General features: G+C 34.9%; 1 protein-coding gene across 1 annotated transcript in view; it reads right to left on the minus strand.

Annotated features, from left to right (window-relative positions):
* Window positions 1–13,983: 13,983 nt before the first annotated feature.
* Window positions 13,984–19,107, minus strand: part of ari-2 (E3 ubiquitin-protein ligase ari-2) — a 31,292-nt gene continuing 26,168 nt past the window's right edge. Inside the window, exons 11-14 of the mRNA XM_089244009.1 lie at window positions 18,036–18,179; window positions 17,194–17,262; window positions 16,637–16,720; window positions 13,984–15,120 (exon numbers count right to left, since the gene is read on the minus strand). Coding sequence (XP_089100135.1) covers window positions 15,049–15,120; window positions 16,637–16,720; window positions 17,194–17,262; window positions 18,036–18,179 — 369 coding nt within the window. The 3' untranslated portion in view covers window positions 13,984–15,048. The remainder of the gene's footprint in view (window positions 15,121–16,636; window positions 16,721–17,193; window positions 17,263–18,035; window positions 18,180–19,107) is intronic.

Here is a 19,107-nt window from a genome sequence, read left to right on the forward strand (position 1 = left end):
GAACAAGAAAAAAAAATTGTTGTTGAAAGTGAATTCGAAGAAAAACACCGTGACCTTGGAGAACGAAGCGAGTTCATGGTCAGTTCCGGGGTGATCTCTCTCTCTACAGGTATTCTTATTTATTATTATAATATCATTACCTTTGCAATTTGATCACGTTTCATCAGAACGATCTGCTTTATTTATTTATTCTTTTTTACATGTTTTCAACAGCAGGTGCATGATTTAATTCCTTGAAAGGTGATATGATTATATTATTCAGATTTTGTTGATAATAGTTTTGCTTTTTTATTTTTCGAATGCATAAATGATAATTTTTGAGCTGCGAAGATTCCCGAACAGAAGCTTAAACAAAACGAAAATACACACATAGCATTTTCACATAGCAAATATAGATTTATTTCATAAATTTCACGCACTATCATGCTCAAGTTCAAAAACAAATTTTATCGTATTATAACAGTTCTAATGGCTAGTGTGGAAAGTAGTAAAATTTGATCAATTAAAGCAAATATTTCATTCATGTTGGATTTTGTATACGAATAGTGCGTAATCATTTATCAAGATTTATCAAGACCATATTACTCTCAAAAACAGTTATTTTGAGAAAAAATATATCCACACATATCTTTTTTTTCTCTCTCTATATATATATATATATATTCCTATTTCTTTTATTATTTTCCTTCATTCGATGTTAATAATTTAGGTTCTTACACGTTTAACATTTCTTGAATTTTTGTTTTTATATTCGAAATATATACACTGAATATATACTTTAACGATCAAAATCCCTAATTCAATTTACATTTTAAAAAACAGTAATATACCGTATATGTTGCGGTAAATATATGTGATAAACCTGACGATTTTGCATAATCTCTCTCTCTCTCTCACCAATTTATCACATTTACCGTAGCATATACATAATTTATAAAAACTACTTTGTACATTTACAGCACTTGTGATGAACGAGAGAACTTTATCAATTCCCTTTGAATTATTAAGTACGAACAAACTTCACTTTTTAGGGTGCCCCTTACTAGACTCTAAGCTGTCAGAGCCGGATGGGTGTAGACGCAAAACATTTAAAGTACCGTAAAACGAGCTTTTTACTGTAATTTACATTGATCGTATATATTTTCACTTATTGCATTTTCATGTATTTCTTTTTCATTGTACTTCATTTCCACTTATTTCATTTTCATTTATTTCGTTTTTTCATTGTACTTCTCTCATTTCCACTTATTTTATTTTCATTGTATTTCATTTTCACTTATGCAGATTTTCAGTCTCATAAAGCCCTAGCTTAAATTTCGATATGTCATATCAAAAAATATGAGTCTCACGTCTCTTATGAGGAAACATATCGCACTAACTCCACACTATTTCCACATTTTTGTAACATCTACTACAGAGCTTAAATTTTCAAAAAAGCATTTTCAAAACATGTGGCTCTTACATTGGTTTTTGTTTGGAAGAACGGATTCTTAAAAAATCGACCATGGACATCATTGTGTAAAATTCTAATATCGACTAATTTAATTGCATTTCAGCTCTTCAAAATCGGTTCAGAATAATTAGCAAGCATTTTCCAACAATTATTTGTTTGTAGAATACATGAAAATGGTAATCACTTGGAAGTTAAATTTTGTCCAGAAAAATGCAGTGTTTATTCCGAGAAATAGTATGATAAATATTATGGAGAGCAGCTAAAAAAATTTTTTTCGCACCTGGCCGCAAATAACTAGCCCCGGGAGTGAAGTCAGTGCTTTTTCTTTGAAATAGACGATTTTCTATATAGACGGAAAGTCCTGAACCCAATTTAAAAATTAATAACAAATCCACCAATTGGCATAAAAAAATGCGGTTTTGTGCACTGAGACGCTTTCATGTAGTTTTTTATTTATTTTACTTTTTGATAAATTGGAAAAGGTTCAAATTTCACTCACAGATGGCACTGTAAAACGAAAAACTCGACAACACAAAAAATGCAACACAAACAGTGCATAATTAATGTTTATGACAATTGGCTTTACATAAAACTACTATGTTTCAATGCGAGAGCCCTTTTTAACTCCGGCTACGTCTAAATTGGTGAAAGGGTGCTCCTGTTGAAATATGGTAGTTTTATGTAAGGCAAATTTTGTAAACATTAATTATGCACTGTTTGTGTTGCATTTTATGTGATGTCGAGTTTTTCGTTTTATAAAGCCATCTGTGAGTGAAATTTCAACTTCTTCCAATTTATCAAAAAATAAAATTAAATAAACAAATATAAATATTTTTACGCTATAATAAGCGTTTTAGTGTAAACGGTACCTTTTTATTTCAATTGGTTGATTTGTGTTATTAACTTTTAAAATGTGTCCAGGACTTCTCGTACCCAATTGTCCGGGGAAAATATGTTGTAAAAAGGTTTTTATGTTTTGTTTTTTTTTTGACACTAAATAAAGTGTTCCAGACTCTGCCACGAAGCTGGGCTGGAAGAGATCTCGGCAACGGGATAAGTCCAGTGGCAAAGTTCTGGCGTTCATTCATTCAGGACTTCTCGTCCACCTGTATAATAAGAAAATCGCGTGAAAAAACTTGATATTTTCCCCAAGATGTCGCTGTAGGTATAAATATCCAATAAACACGGACGATTTGAATTTATGAATTCCTAGAGTTCTAATTACATAAATCATTAGAGCATATAAGTAATGACGCGTAATTTTTTCACAGTCCCGTGAGTATGAAAACGTGACTTTTCACAGCTATCTTTTTGTTTCCGTAGCGTCGTGGGTTTTGTGTGGCTCTTTCCTTGATTCTTTCCACAGTTGAGTAGTCACTAAGATAACCCAAATAGGGCCTGTGAAACCAGTAATTCCTTGACCAAGAATCGGAAATGAAAGAGAAAAGACTTTCTGAAAAGAAGAAAAAAAAAGTCTCTAGTGATTTTTTAGCTTGTAACTAAAGAAACCTTGCATAAAACGGCGAAGAAAGAAGTGAAAGGAAGATTGTGTGTTTGTTTACAGTCAAGAGAGAGCGAGTTTCTCCTCGGTGTCTGTCTACGATAAGGGGTTAACAAGGTCGAGGTCTCACGTGTAAAACTGACTTTTATGTTGTCAACTTTTTTTTAATGAGAATAAATAAAACAGAAAAGAGGCAATGATTTGGTCGCACCCACTCAAACGCGTTGAAAAAAAAAGAAAGGTGTGACGCATGACAGTATCTACGGAAAAGCAATTACTTCCGAAAACTGTTTCCTGTCAAATGACTGAATTACTATCAATCAGGTAAGCTGAATGCGCATTGCGTAAAGGATATTGGCTGTAGGAAAATCTGCAATCCGTTAAATCGTCTCTAGAATAGGTCGCATTGAAAAGAAAGAGTTTTGCCTGCGTCCAAATTTCGGGCTGATTTTCTTGTACTTACTATATGCAGAATTATACTTAGGTGCAAAGAGAGATATTTTTTCTAGACTACAACGCATCAACTGCATCTATGTAAGAACATTGCCCCGAGCCTAGATACACTTTGTCAGCCGGGGCAAGCAAACATTCTGGCGTGCCATGTAATGTGGAAGGAGCAGTTAAAAGTTGAATACGCGGCCCCTCTGGTCCAGCAGCAGACCCACCTTGTGACCGTATGTAAAAAAACTTTCTACACAATATGCAGAGTAAAGGAAAATAGCTGCCTATCCTCCTGCAATCAAGCACGCGTCCTCTTGCAAACCAGGCAAGCTCAATAACAAATAGTGCCGGTTTGCAATAGGACCCGGCTTCGATTCTCAGAGACGGCTACTACTACTACTGCTTAGGAGCCGTTCAAGTATTACGTAAGCAAATTTTTAGCCATTTTTGTCCCCCCCCCCCCCTTGTCAGCAAAATTTCGTCATCAGCTCTGCCCCTCTGAATCCTAACTCATATTTTCATAAGGGGGTGGTTGATGACGTAAACATTATCCAAACACCTTCCCCCCCCCCCTTGTCATCAAAAGTCAACAAATCGGAAATTCCGCCCCCCCCCTCCATCGATGATGACGTAATACTTGAACGGCTCCTTAAACGTACATGCACCACCTCGTACACATTTTTCTACGGAATTTCTAACGAACGTGAGCATGCCGAAATGTGCGTGTATGTGCTGTGAACCTAACATGAAGTCCGTTTCTTTGAAACAAACTTCAGTTTCTTATGTATAGTGTTGCCATCAATTTTTTCCAAGTGTGAGGAGCGAAATGTAATGATTGAATAATTGCATCGTTGTGTGGGCCTATTGCTCTTGGTGGCGAGACTTTTTAATAGGGAAATCGGCTAACATTTGTGCCCCGAGGTTTGGAACCGCAAAAAAACCAACTTCAGTCAACCACCACTATGAAGATGCTGACGGTGGGGTTCGATACATACCGCTGCAATCTAGTTGAATTTATCATGGCAATCTAGTCATACTTTTGAGGAAATAAATAGTTAATAAACGTGATTTTTTTTTATTCCACGTCGAAATTTCGGCAGTGAGATGGGTATGGTGGCAGAGTTCTCACGTTCATGTCATGTAGAATCTATATCGTTTCAGATGAGTTACTTCAGTAGTTTGATCAGTGATATGTGATCGATGGTATGTGACGGTAATTCCAGGGAAAAGAAACGCCTTGGTGATTTTTCCGAAACTCGGTAGCTAAAATCTATAACAATCTAAAACCTAAGTGGTGGATGATACAAAATGGCAGTAGTACAAGAATGAATATCTTCCCTCGGGCGTAGTCCTTAAGTTAGAGAAAGTTAGAGAACCGATTTTAGCCGACCATTACTATGTGCCACCAGTGGTGTTCGAACCCGGGGTCCTAGCGAAGCCCATAAGGCTGCAGGGAGGCGAAGTTTGCTTCGTGGAGGGATGCTTGCTATGTGTTTAAGAAGTGCTATCATCGGTCTTCCGATTGTGGAAGTAAAAAGTTGGCTGACTATTTTGCCTGTTGTTTTTATGCGTGAATTTAAACCTTGTAGGCCTAATTGCTCTTTGTGGAGAGAGAAGTATCGTAACTTCACAACTGCTATTGAACGTAATACAGTCCCCCCCCCCCTCTGTTACAGACACTCGTGGAATAAAAAAAATTCGTCCCTAAAAGAAAGGTGACCGTATCAGAGGGAGTTCCTATTGAAACTGTGAAATATTGTATTAACAATAACTGAAATGAATTTTTTGTTCGCAAATGAACGAAATTCTGGCAATATAAGATGTTTTAAAGTCATGAAAGTACATAATCATGGCGCAGATACCCAATTAAAATTACAAAAGAAATATTAATCAAAAATGACATAGGCTACTGAATTTACATCTTTTGGAAAAACTGATCAAACGATGTTTGGGGGTTTTGCCGAGTATTCTGACCTCCTTCAAAATGTATTTTTAGCTGTTACACTAAATCCAATGCCTTTCCATCATTGTGTTTACAGGAAAATGTATTCAACCCGTCCAGTACTTTTGAAAACGTCCAAATAGTTTTTGACACAGCTGTCTTGCTCCTCGCGCTCCCCTTCTTCCCTATCGTCGTCTTCTTCCGATGACTGATTTCAATTTCGCCAATTTCTTAACAATATTTCACCGTATCGGATACGTGATTGTATCTGAAGGTGACCGTTAAGCAGGGGTTCGAAATACATTACTTAAATAGGCTTTTTGCCGGAATATCATTATTTGGCCGTAAGAGAGAGGTGACCGCATCTGAGGGGTGTCCATCAAGAGAGGTTTTACTATATCATATCGGAAACAGCAGATAGGTTGATGTTTTCCTTTTTTTATATCGAAGATTTCTCAAACTTTATTGTTTAAATATTGTTTCATAGAATTATATTTTCATCTCGTGAACTGAACAGATTTGTGTTTCCTCGTTAACTCGGAGACGAGTAGCTTATTCAGATCAAACATCAAAATCTCGTCAACATCATTAAACTTGAAGATTTTTTCACCATCGTGCAACAATGATACTTAGCCCTCCTCAAACCGAGATTATAGCGTTACTTTGCAGGAAAAAACGTAAGCCCCCCCCCCCCCCGAGAAGAAAAAAAATATTTAAACTGAGAAAATTCTGCGTACGCCTATGTGTTGTATGACGATCATATAACAATGCTCGGTAAATGCGAACTATTACAACAAATAACTGGCTACATTATTGGAAACATAAAAAGGCAGAGCATATCTAGTCATTTCATTCTTAATACTAGTTGATTAATTACAAATCATTTATTATAGAATTCGGGCGGTTTGGAGGAGGGAACGATGTTAGGTGCAAAAAAAAAATTTTCTCTGAAGATGATTCTTAAAACTTTATTTTTAAATCGTAAGAGTATATATAAATATAATAACAACATATTAACAAGCAAATTATGTAATGTAATTTAAATTAATACGGGAGGGGAAGAATCATTTTTGAGTAAAATTGAATTTTCCTAAGGTGATACTTGAGCGAGGCTTATTTTCGGGTGACGCTTCGTTTGAAATAATTTCTCTTCAGATGCAAAAAAAAAAAATTGTGTGTGTGTGTGGAAGGAATCGAAAGTAGATCAGAAGCCTGAGTTACATTTAGTAAACACAAAATGGATTTTTAGACGAATATACAGAAACACGCGTACTCAAAGAAACGTAAGAAATACCGATTATACAGTTTTCAGTGACAGCGCAGCGTCACCAAATATAAAGGCTAAATTTTTATATGGTCCCCAAAAAAAGAGTACAACAAAAAAATTCTATCTACACCACTGAAGACATGACCCTGCCTTCCTTTTACACGCACTGTGGCGAAGTTTTTTTTCATGTGTGGCGTGTTCCTTTTTTCACGTACTATGAAAAAAGGAAGGCGGGATCATGTCTCCAGTGGTGTAGATGGTAGCATGCTTGTCCGGTATGCGAGAGGGTCTGGGTTCGAGTACCGACGGAGACGTGATGATTTTTTCTTCCGAGTTCGCCTCAGCAAAAGTATCCGGAAAATAACTGTTTCCTTGAAAAAATTCCACGTTTCCAAATGCAATATTTGCTGAGATATTCGAGTTAAAAATCGGAGAATTTGGGAACGAAGCGTGTTGTCTGTTAGTTTACGCTGTTCTTCCATAATTTTTCTTCTATTTTTTAATACAAATATCTCAACGAATGTCACCCTATTCCACTCAAAAACTTGATGTTTTGTTGGCTTCAGCATAGATAGGGCGACCACTTTTCGATTGTAAACTAAAGTACGGGGGACCGTATACAAATATAACTTCTTTTTTTTTGACACACTGTATTTTCACTCTCAAAACTAGTAGAGGATGATTGTTGAACCCATTTTGAGCATTTCTTAAATAGGGACCTACGACGAATGGTTTATAAGATAACAGCAGAATTAGGACTTACAGGACACACTGTATAATAGAATCCGTTTTGACTTGTATACAAATACAAACACGGAGTTCTTATTCTTTCTATAAATCGCGGCATACATTGACCCTGTTACTCTGAAGTAGAAATTTGCTTAAATTTTTTCTGGCAGCTGCCATTTGCCGCAATATTTCGACTACATTGAATATTGAGTGAATGAATAACATTAACATTTTAATTATTTCATTTCTCTGCTTTTCAGAGAGAGATGAAAAAGAATTTATATAATTGCACTGGTTTTCTTACTTTTTCAAGTGTGATTATCTTTGAATATATACTTAACCCTGTCAACTTTGAAGGTACTTCAAAGTACCATTCGACGCCCGTAACATCAATTACAATTTTTCCATGAGTAAGATTAATTTAAAACTTATAAAACTAATTTAAAACTCCATCTCGTATTGAAAAAACCTTATTTATAATATACATATAAAAACGCATAGTATTAGTACAGATGAACACTAAAAAATAATTTTTAATTTTATAATTTTGACAAGGTTGACTCCCTTTTCAATTATTTATGATCTGACACTCAGCGTTTCTCAACCTTTCGCAACTCGCGGCACCCTTGGGAATAACATTAAAAACTTAGAGCACCCTTTCCTTGAATACACAATACAGTTTACTACAACAATCACCGCGTAAAAATACATCAATAAAATTTCGTTCGATTAATCATATGAAACTTGTGATTATTGCTTAGAGCACAGATACTTGAAATCCGGCCTTACAGTTGGCAACGAAACACGCACATTGTCCTCAAGGTCTTTCGCAGTATATTTTTTGACAGATGGTAGCACTACACATAACAAGCATTTCACAGAAATAAACTATACGTTAGATTCACAAAATATACACTCACATTCCAGCATTTACCAATTCGTTAGAGATTCCGTAGAGGAATGTGTAAAAGGTGCATGTACGGTTGAGTAGTTAGTAGTATAGTCTATTTCTTGCTTTGTATTTTATTGTCGCCATAGCAGAGAAGGCTTGCTTGCCTAGATATGGGGGGGGGGGATATCAATTTTAATAAAAACCTAGAAAGATCCCATTTTGATTGATAATGTGTTTTAGTGGTTTTCAACAGATTTTAAATCTCAAAAACTACTGTATTAGAAGGATTTATATTTCTATAATAAAATATAACAATGAATGCAATGGTAACTTGATTTATTAAAAAAGAAAAATTTACAGCATATTTACAGAAACTCTCTTCAAAAACTTTTCTTTACAAGCTTCAACATGCTACACACATAATCCTGTATATTCATTTCATTTCCTTTTTTTAAGGCGACAATAACAGACCTGCAAGGTTACAAACAAATCACGAGAAGGGTTGGGGGAAGTTTTATTGACATAATCCATTTAATTATATCACAGGTTGTTGAAATAAAAACTCCTTTTACTAAAATTTCTCCCCCATTATCTGTCCCATAGCATGCATAGTAAAATTGATATTTGAATCAAAAATTTGAGAGCGACCCATTAACATACAGTATCCATTAGCTTCGGGTTGAGAAAATGCTGAAATTTGTAATCAATGAAATTATTTAGAACTTTTCCATATAATTTTTTATCAACATTGTTTCTGTATAGTTTATCTATTCACACTTTTAAAAACAATTTCCTGTCAGTAAAGAAAGTGAGACTGCTTTATCTCAGCCCAATGCATCAACGAAACAGACCGTTTCTAGATATTATGCCAAGATGAACTCCGAGAGAAAAATCACCTAGTCTCCGTTGGGAATTGAACTTGGATCCCTTTAGGGTGTCATTTGTTAGGGGGGGGGGGGGGACTAATGCCTCTACTTCAGTATCCCATGCTAAAGTGTGTGAAATAAGGAAGGAAGAATTGTGTCTCCAGTGGTGTACAGTCAAACCTCATTAATGAGTCACTCTTGGGAGAGAAAAAAATATGTCTTAGTAAGCTGAGTGACTCGTTAAACGGAGTAAGCCATAGCTTGCCAAATCCTGCCTGAGGACAATTGAGACTTCCAAAAAAGTGATCCGGTAAGCGGAGTGACGTGTTAACCGGGTGGTGCACAAACGAGGTTTGACTGTATATGCTAACACACTTGCCTGATTTGCAAGGGGGCCTGGGTTCGATTCTTGGCAGAGACATTTGACTTCCTTTACAGCAGACATCTTCAACCTTTTTCCAGTAGTGAGCATTGCCTGTACTCACCATAAAAGAAAGAGCACCCATATGGCAAGTTTGACATATGAATGCATGAAATCAAGATGATTTCAATCCTTGAATTCAATTTGTACAAGGTGTTTAATTGAAATGGTTGATCGCGAGTACGAAATAGGACACGCATATAGAGCACTCTGAATATTTCAGGGAGCACCATGTTGCTCACGAGCAATGGGTTGAAGATGCCTGCTTTAGAGTTCACCTCTGCATAATATCCAAGAAGAAGTCTATTTCTCTCTGAATTTCCTGTCAGTTCATTTTTGGAAGACAATTGCATGGCTTGGCTAATCAACAAATCGTTGCAACAGCGCTTCCAGGAATCATTCATAAACTTATGTGAATTAAAAATAATACAATATGAAAAATAATTTATTCACACAGAGCATAATGCTTATTCTGCAAATATTGATTGCACTTTTAAATTTCATAAGTCTTATTAACTATAACAAAAAAAAATTGGCAAATAGCCCCCCAACATTTGTGCTCTTCAAATATTTCTTTCAGCAGTTTTTCATATTTTTTTGCTCACTATTTTGCTCTATTACTACAAGAAAACCTTCCATACAAACAAAAATAATTTTTTACACTTGCATATTCAAAGGTACATGCAGGTTGAAAAGGTAGGTGTATACCAACAAAACCATGCAAATAATTAATCTAACTTTGTATGAATTATGTAAAACTACATGAATAAAGCAAATACATTTTTCTAACAAATTTAGCCTTTCATTAACCTTCAACCTCATAATTTCAGCTGTTTTACAGGAGCATTTACCATCATCCCAAATTTTCCTCACTCAAGATGAGAGTTAAGCACTCTTTATTTCAGAAAAGGGAGGTTTTACTGCTTTTGGTTGATAGTAATTCAGAGTATTTCCGTTTTGAGAACAACATCTGGTATAAGCATCTTTAAAATTATGTTGATTCTTCTGATAACAGCTCTGCAATCCCTATTTTGAAGAACATACCTTCTGAATAAAAAAAAAACAGAAATACACAAGCCACATATACTTTTGGAAAAATTAAAAGAAAAAAATGTTCTAATCGAGACCCTGTTTGAGATAGGATAAAATACGTCAGCATAAGCATCACTTTAACATTTTCACTTAGCACGCTGCAATAATTCATGGGGGAAAAACTTTGATCACTAAAAATTTGCTGTGCTCGCAGTTGTAACTATATACAGGGTGTCCTAATTCAGTCTTATCTCGTCAACCATTTGTCATAGGAGTATGGCTCTATTTTAAAAAATGTCCATAGTGCGTTCAAAATCACCCTGTACCAGTTTTCAGTAAAAATAGTGTCATATAAAAATAAAAATCTGAATTATATGGTTCCCCTTCCTAATTCAAATGTTCTAGTGTTGTTGCCCTCTCTCCTAAGGCCAACAAAAATTCCAAGTGCAATATTTACTGAGATATTTGAATTCAAAAATCGGAGAAAAGTTGGGAAACAGCAGCATAAACCAGAGGGAATTCTCAACAAGGTAAAAATACTGTAATACATTCAATGCATGATCACTATTTGAGCTGGTGGTTCTAATAACAGACTTCCTAATCAACAAACACGATGAAAATAATTCACCATATTCCCACCATACTGCCATTTTGAGCACACAAATTGCTAAAGTTTGCCGAGATTTTTTTCTGTCACCTCATTGGAAAATTTACCTACTATGTAAGTTATGAATTTACACAACATGTATTTGTAGCTGAATTCATATTTGGGGTTTTGCTCAGTGCAGCACCTTGAAACTTTTACTGACTATGATATGGCCACCCAAATAATTGTAAAGAGCAAAAATGTGTCATATTGGATAGTTGGGTTCATCTTGTGCCTTTCATCAAGCAAGCTCCACACCCGACACGATTACTTTGCCCTGAAAGAGAGAAAGGTTTCTCCTCTAACTGAGAAGCGGTCATCTCTAAATTTCAAGATGGCAAGTTGGTGGCATTTTGGATGTCAGAGAAGATATATAATAGAGAAGAAAATTCTATTCATTTCTTTCGTGCAGCACACACCAACATGACACCACGTGACTGTCGTTGGTAGAATTGCAGTGGTTGGCTACTATCTCTAATTTGCAGATGCATGTTATTTTCCCTCTTCTACTCTTTTCAGTTTAATGGTTTTTAAAGTGTTCTCTGAGGAGCTCCGTGACGAGTTGCAGAAAAATTGATAATTTTTTTAAATAACAATTTAAATTCAAGTTTGAAGTTGGAGCCTACAAGAAAAATTCAATGAATGTAAAATTAGATATAAGCTTTATTTCCCCTTTCCATCTAGGAAATTCAAATTTTGTGTTTTCATTACGTCTAGTTTTTGTTCATCAGGCGATCATCAACTTTGAAAAAAAAATTGTCTTAAAAAAAATTTTCAACCAAAATTTTTTAAAAATTGTTATAAAATTCTGCGGATGATTTCTGTGAAAAATTTATGGAATGATGGGATACAGTGGGCCGTGAAAGTCAGGCTTTAATCACATGCTTTTCAAATTTAACATTATCTTATGTAAATGACATAATCATAAGCAAAAAGCTGTGGGTCAAAATGCATAAACCAAACAAATTTTGAAGAGGTGGTTCAGTGTGCCTTGTCTACTGCACCATATTTCTATTATCTTCCCGAAATTTATATTAATTATGTTATTTAATTTACTATTAATATACTATTTTACTTCATTAAATATTAACATTATGGAAACTAAAATAGAATGACTAAGAATTAAAATACTTAAAATATCACTTAAACAATATCCTACAACTGAAATTTGGCTGTTCTAGGAATCCTCATTTATCTTTGCTGTTTTTTTGGGTTAAATGAAAATTTTGACCCATTTTTGACCAGAAGAAAAATTTCAGATAAAAAATCTAAGTAAATTTCCAAAAAGTCAAAATAATAATAAAATAAATTTCTTTTTGTAGACAAATTTTTAAAAAATACTGTGCGTGGGGGGGGGGGGTTCATTAGTTTATATTTATTCATTACTTTATATTTCCAAAAATTTCAATTGCATACAAAAATTTGGCTGCTTCAATCATCGAAACATTAATCTCATTTGGCAAAAAATGCAGTCACAAAGAGAAACATGTAAACATATTTAGACTGCATTCAAACAAAAGAATTAAATTGCAACTAATTTAATTTCAGATATAACTTAAAAAATGCATAGTAATTTGATTAATTACTAATAGCCTTATAAGTCAAGACAAATATTATTGAAAAATATGCAAGATCTTAAGAATTATCATGCTTTTGAAAAACATGTGCTTTGATGATCTTTCTTCACAATCGCAAGCTTTAATACCTTATATTTATTCAAAAAAATGAAAATATATAATGATAATAGAAAAATGTGAAACGTTAAGAGTCCCCCTTTGACTTGTGTTTCAGAACAGCCGAAGGCGCAATATGCAGATACCATTTTTATGAAGATTTCAAACTACTTTCACACCGCTCATCCTGCTCACCATAGGAAATTTACCAGCACAAGAATGACAGTCATGTGACAATGTTGGCAGAGAAAAAAATATAGTGTTTCCCTCTCTCTACCCTTAAACCTCCTCTAAGATTGAACCAGACTGGCACTTCTTCTAACCAAACCACCTATATTCAGGTTGAAGGTAGTTCATGTAATAAGAATATGTGCATTGCAAATCTGGCTTTGTAATTTTATGGACGTATATGAGTATCCAGTAGTATTGCACATGCATATCTTTTCACATCTACAGGTAGTCTGCCTGGTCCATCTTATGTCGGTAGCATTCGAGAGGCCTTCAGAGCTGATGGTAAATATGAGCCACATGAATGGCTTTTTAGCACACTTTTTATACCGTTAATAAAACTCCTCTGGTGCGTAAATTGATTAAATGTAATAACCTGTGAGGCTACATGGGTATCGCTATAGAAAGGGTTGCCAAATCAGTAGGGAAAAAATAATTTAAAAAAATGGAACATGATGTTTTGTCTGTAAAATTTAAACTATGAATGTATTGGTTAGAACAATTTGTGAAGAAGCAGTAATTTTTAATGCATTGCATCTAGCTAGAAGCTAGCCAGATAAACACTGAGTAAGCGTCAGTTTATGAAGTGGAGGAGTACGAAGCCTAGGATAAAAGTTTAACGACTAAATTGCTTATGTTTCTCCATATTATTTAAGGTGTATACAAATCTCGAATTTTCCGGGTCATTTCACTGGTGTGGCTTATCTGCCGGAAGGTGTGACACTGCAGCTGACTACATGTAGGCCCTCGAACAGAAAGAAGTTGGACACACCCGGCATAAACTAATGGACAATGCCTTCCCCCCCCCCCCCCATTTATGCTGTTCTTTCCCAAATTTTCTCAATTCAAAAATCTCAGCGGATATGGCACTTAAACACACAGATTTTTTTTTGGGCCTTAGGAGATTCAGGGCAACAACTTTCTAATGGGAAATAAGAGGACAGGTTCCATATAATTTTGATTTATTTTATGACACAGTATTTTCACTCTTGCCAGGGTGATCCTTGACCACATTTTGAACATTTCTTAAATAGGGATATGGAAGCATACCTCTGATAAACGGTTGATGAGATAAATGCCTAATTAGGACTTACGGGGGACACCCTGTATATAATTTTCTCATTAAAAGTTTATAACTTTTTTGCTTCCAGCCTCAATGTAATTATACTCATTATTTCACACATATATGCTACAATCATACTGAGCCGTACTACAATGTAAAATGATTACCCAGTAATTAAAAAAAAAATTTCCAGACATCCAAACAAAAACTAAAATACTGGAATAATGAAACTTAAAAAGTGACTTTACATAATTTTGTTCCATCAAAAAAAAAAACTAAATAAATCTCATTAATGTCATTAATGAAGTTAAATTTAGTCGATCCAACTGGATTATAAATTTATCCCAGAAAAATACATAAATAGAAATGATTTTGCTAAACAGATTTGATGCCTCAAAACTTGGCAGTAGCATGAAATAAAACTCTTCTATGATACCAAAGAAATTCTAATAAAATACACCAAATAAGAAGTCTGCAGGGTATGTACGAGGATAACAACATATATGCCATGATTAAATGATAGAAGAAACAATGTAATGAACGTTATTTTAAAAATTCAAACAAATGCAAAAAAATCTGTCAACTTGTAGCTTTTAGTAAGATGCAAATGTTAAAGCCAAAGGCAGAATCACACTGGATACCTTCTCTTCCTCACTAATGTCACACAATAACACAAAGCCTATATATACCAATTTCTAACCAAACACACTCAAACCAGTGTGTCGCAAGTTCCAGACCTTTCACAATGTTCAATAACTATATTTCCCTTAGCTTTCGTTCATTTTATATTTTTCCAATCGTTTGCATTCGTTATTTTTTTTCTCCCTGAAATTTCAAACAGCTTATGTACACCTTTCACATCTAATAATGTGGAAATTTAAGGCAAGTTATATATCAAACAGCTAAAAAGTCTTTTAGGAGAGTCGTCCGTCTTTTTTCAGCCACATCCATCTGATTTTCTAGCTCCTAAAATTAAAATACAAGCATGTAAATGATAAAATGGCTACCATACAGATATATCTACTGGATGGATATTATAATACAATTTTCACATCATGTTCTTAGGTTTTAGAAAAATTTTGATGTTTATCACAGGGATATTTAAATTCTCTCAACAACTTTTCTCACACTAGTCACATATCCAAACGTGCCAACTTTCGAAATCCAGAAATCCGGAGAGTCTCACGAGGGGGGGGTACCCCCCCCCCTTCCCACTCTGACACTCATAGTCTCGATCAAAAATAAATTTAATAAATTAAGAAAAAGTTACATTCTTCCCCGCCCCCCCAAGAGAAGAATTTAATTACATGTCAGTCTTTCAATGCAGAATAGACAAATCACATCTACATAATGTTCATGAAGTAAAAGTGTTTCCTTTCGTGGATGCTATCAGTGATTGATAATCTTGGGTATATGAATTCTTAAAAGCTTTATACTTATCTGTATATAGCTTAAAGTTTTATATTTTCTTTCCGAAGATGTTTAATCGGAACTATTAAAAAAAATTCAAATTACAAAGCTGCAGACGAAAAAAACCCGTTTACCGCACCGCTGTTAATGGAATACAATAACGATTATACAGGAATTTCGGCAACCAAAATCATGCCCCTGATAAATGATTGCCGATAAACGCTACGAAAACGAAGTCGCGTCTTTGCCAGTTGCTTAAATGCAGTCACAGAGACTTTTTTTTACGGCTGCTCGATGGAAATGACTACGGCTGTTCTCTATGGCTGTTTTCCCTAACGAGGCCGTGAAAGCTCGCATAAAATCTAATTTTCTGCCAAAATCCAGAGAAATTTTAACAAATCCAGAGAGCAGGAGGAGGGATGAAAAATCGGGAGAGTTGGATGGTCTGCATATCCTTCAAAATTCTTCCATACTTATAGGATAGAGAGAATCTACAAAGATAATCTTATACATAGTCCTAGATCACCATGTTTCAAATACTGTATTCCCCTATATGATCCAGCATGGCAACAAACTTGTGGGACACCAGATTTTTGAATGTTGAAGCCTGGTCTGTTCTAAGCATGCCAGGAGAAGTGAAGTTTAATAATGATCACAGTATGCATGCAGCCAATTCAATGGAGGAAAACACTGCAGTCAACTGAGAGCTTGTTACAGAACAATACATAATATTCTGCTTCAGGGAATATAAACATTTGAAACACTATCCAGAAATTTTATTTTTCTACTTCACCAGCTTCAGAAGATAATGTTTGACATCCGAAACTTATTTTTTGCAATTACAAGTTACACCTAAGACAAATGGTTTTAGGAATTAACTATTGGGTAATGATGAGAATGAAGACATTGCATTTTTTGTTCTCTTCAGAATTCATAAGACAGTGTTAAAATAATTAATTACACCTAAATTTGGGTTCAACTCCAACTTTCTATGTAATGAGCTTTAAACTTTTCATAAGATGATTCTTGCCAACAGAGAGTGATGTTCAATAAGATATAATATCATACTTACACCCCTATCTGTTGTCTCTGCTCTTTCAATCTTCCAAGAAAGGTTCTCTATCTCTGCTTCTAACTGAGCTTGCTGATATTCAAACTGCAATCAGAAGAGAAATTATCATATATGAAGGAAAACCATGAGTGAATCACACAAAAGTAACTTTCAAAGGTGCAATGGCATGCAATTCATTACATTCAAAAAAATTGTCTAGGAAACAAAAAAAATGCAAGTTTAATTAATAAATGTGTCAAATTTATAAAATGTAAAAATATGAATGTCATGAATGTCTGAAGCCTTGTCCTAGATGAAATCCTTTAGTTATATCAAATAACTTTGGTAATCATAAAGAAAGCTCCTCAAACAGGAAAAAAATTGGGGTATTAACATACCTTGTAATAAACTGCAATTATTTTTATTGTGGCTAACATTGAATAATAATTTCAAAAATTAATTCAATTTGATTTTTCAGAGCTGCTTCTTACACTCAGGTATCAACTTTCACAATGAGAGTATACATAATTTCAGAGTTACAACTGGTATAAGGAAACAGTAAAAAAAATAAAGCTTACCAATTCTTTTCTGGACCCAATTTCCATATAATAAGCATAAGGATACGTATATTGTAATGTGTATCGACACTATATTCAAAGAAAAGAAAACAAAGGCAATTATTCATTTACATGACAACAGAGGAGACAGCTAATTCAAATGTAAGAAAAAAATTTATCATCAGATCATACAATACAGTAAAACCTATCATAATGGTCACTTCTGAACAACAGAAGACTGAACAACAACCACATTTTCTTCGAACAGAATGCATCCCATTGGATTAAAAAATGGAATAACTGCCACTTTTGGAAATTAAAATGAAAGAAAAATGATGCATTTTATCACATAAAAAATAGCGCCAATTTTTGTTTCGAAGGAGCGTTTTTTTCCCTTGCGCCCTTAGAGAACATAGAAATAACACACACTATAGGTACTTCCGTATATCTTATTTTTCACAAAATGTGGTACTTGAACCCTGAGGGGTTGGTTCCTCAAGGAAATGTAATGGCAGCAATTCTCATTAGCAGCAATCTTTTGATCATTTTGTCGAAACCAGTCATTGCAGGTCTAATAAGACCAAGACCAGCAGTTCAAAGCTGATTCTAAACAGCTCTGCTTCCAAGACATTTCTGGTAACTCAAACACAAATCTGTCAAATAGGAAGGTGGTGAACCAATCGCTTTAACTATGTCATTTATTAATGAGCCCTTTACAATAATTACTATATGATTATCAGTAAAAAATTAATCCCTTGATTTATAAATTACTTTAGAAAAAAAATTGATAATTCAGTATTTATGAAATACAATTAGTTAATAAATCACCAACAACAAGCATCAACTACTGTAAGATACGATACCTTAGCCAGTAATGTAGCAGCATTCAGCAGATATTGCCAATCAATCCACGTTCCCTCATTTGCCATGACTTTATCATTAATTCTGTCTCTAATTTTTTGTAAAGTTTGTTCTTCAAGCCGCAGACTTTTAGCATGATTATCCCACTGGAAATACACAAGAAATTACATTTAGCCTTATGCTAACAGATGAAAAAAAAGGTCACACTATATAAACGTGTGGAGCTGCGGTCATTAATAGAAAGCGCACGCTTCCGGGGAGGAAGAAAAGAAATTATTTGTCATTCTGCCCACACTCAACAAGGTCATACCTTCTTTTGTATGAATGAATTTCTCATTGTTTATTGTATGCTGTCTTGTGTAACTAAAGTTGGTGACCCAGAAACTAAGGCATTTCCAATCCAACCGAGCAACCAATGGATATGCTTTTGGTTGCTGGTCAAAGCCCCTCTATTCTGGGCCAAACAACCGCATCTATGGTTCAAACTATTTGATTCTCAGTTCATGGCGAATGGAATCACTGCTGATGCCACTAAATACTACACAGCCGTTGCAGCTATGGATACAAGTGTTTTGGCACATATGAGTGACTTCGTCATGAATCCATTGGCAGAAAACATGTATGACATACTAAAAAGATGCCTCCAAGCCGAACAACGTTTGCAACGTTTGATGTATGAAGTCGAGCTGGGCGATCGTTGACCTTCTGCATTACTCCGAGAAATGCGGGATTTATCCACACACACAGTGGCCCCCTCAGCGATGAATTACTTCGGAGTCAATATGATGGATATAATGCTTACCATATCAAGTTCAAGCAATCCTCTCCACAAGTTCAGAAACTTTGGAAAGGTTATCTGAGATGACTGACAAGATCATCAGCATTAGCAGGAAGGCAGAAGTACGGAATATTTCACCAAATCTCGACCACCCACAGCAACTTGACATGCAACAGCTGACAGCAAAAATAGAGACATTAACATTGCAAGTTGACGCGCTTCACCGATCTCAGAAACAATGCGGAAACGTACAACGTCAGCACAATCAAAACCACCATAAAGGTGCAAATTCCCTC

The sequence above is a fragment of the Pholcus phalangioides genome, unplaced genomic scaffold, assembly GCF_987345545.1.
Source record: "Pholcus phalangioides strain wild (caught in Gottingen) unplaced genomic scaffold, Ppha-v1.0 ptg000015l_1, whole genome shotgun sequence".
NCBI classification, from domain to species: Eukaryota; Metazoa; Arthropoda; class Arachnida; order Araneae; family Pholcidae; genus Pholcus; species Pholcus phalangioides.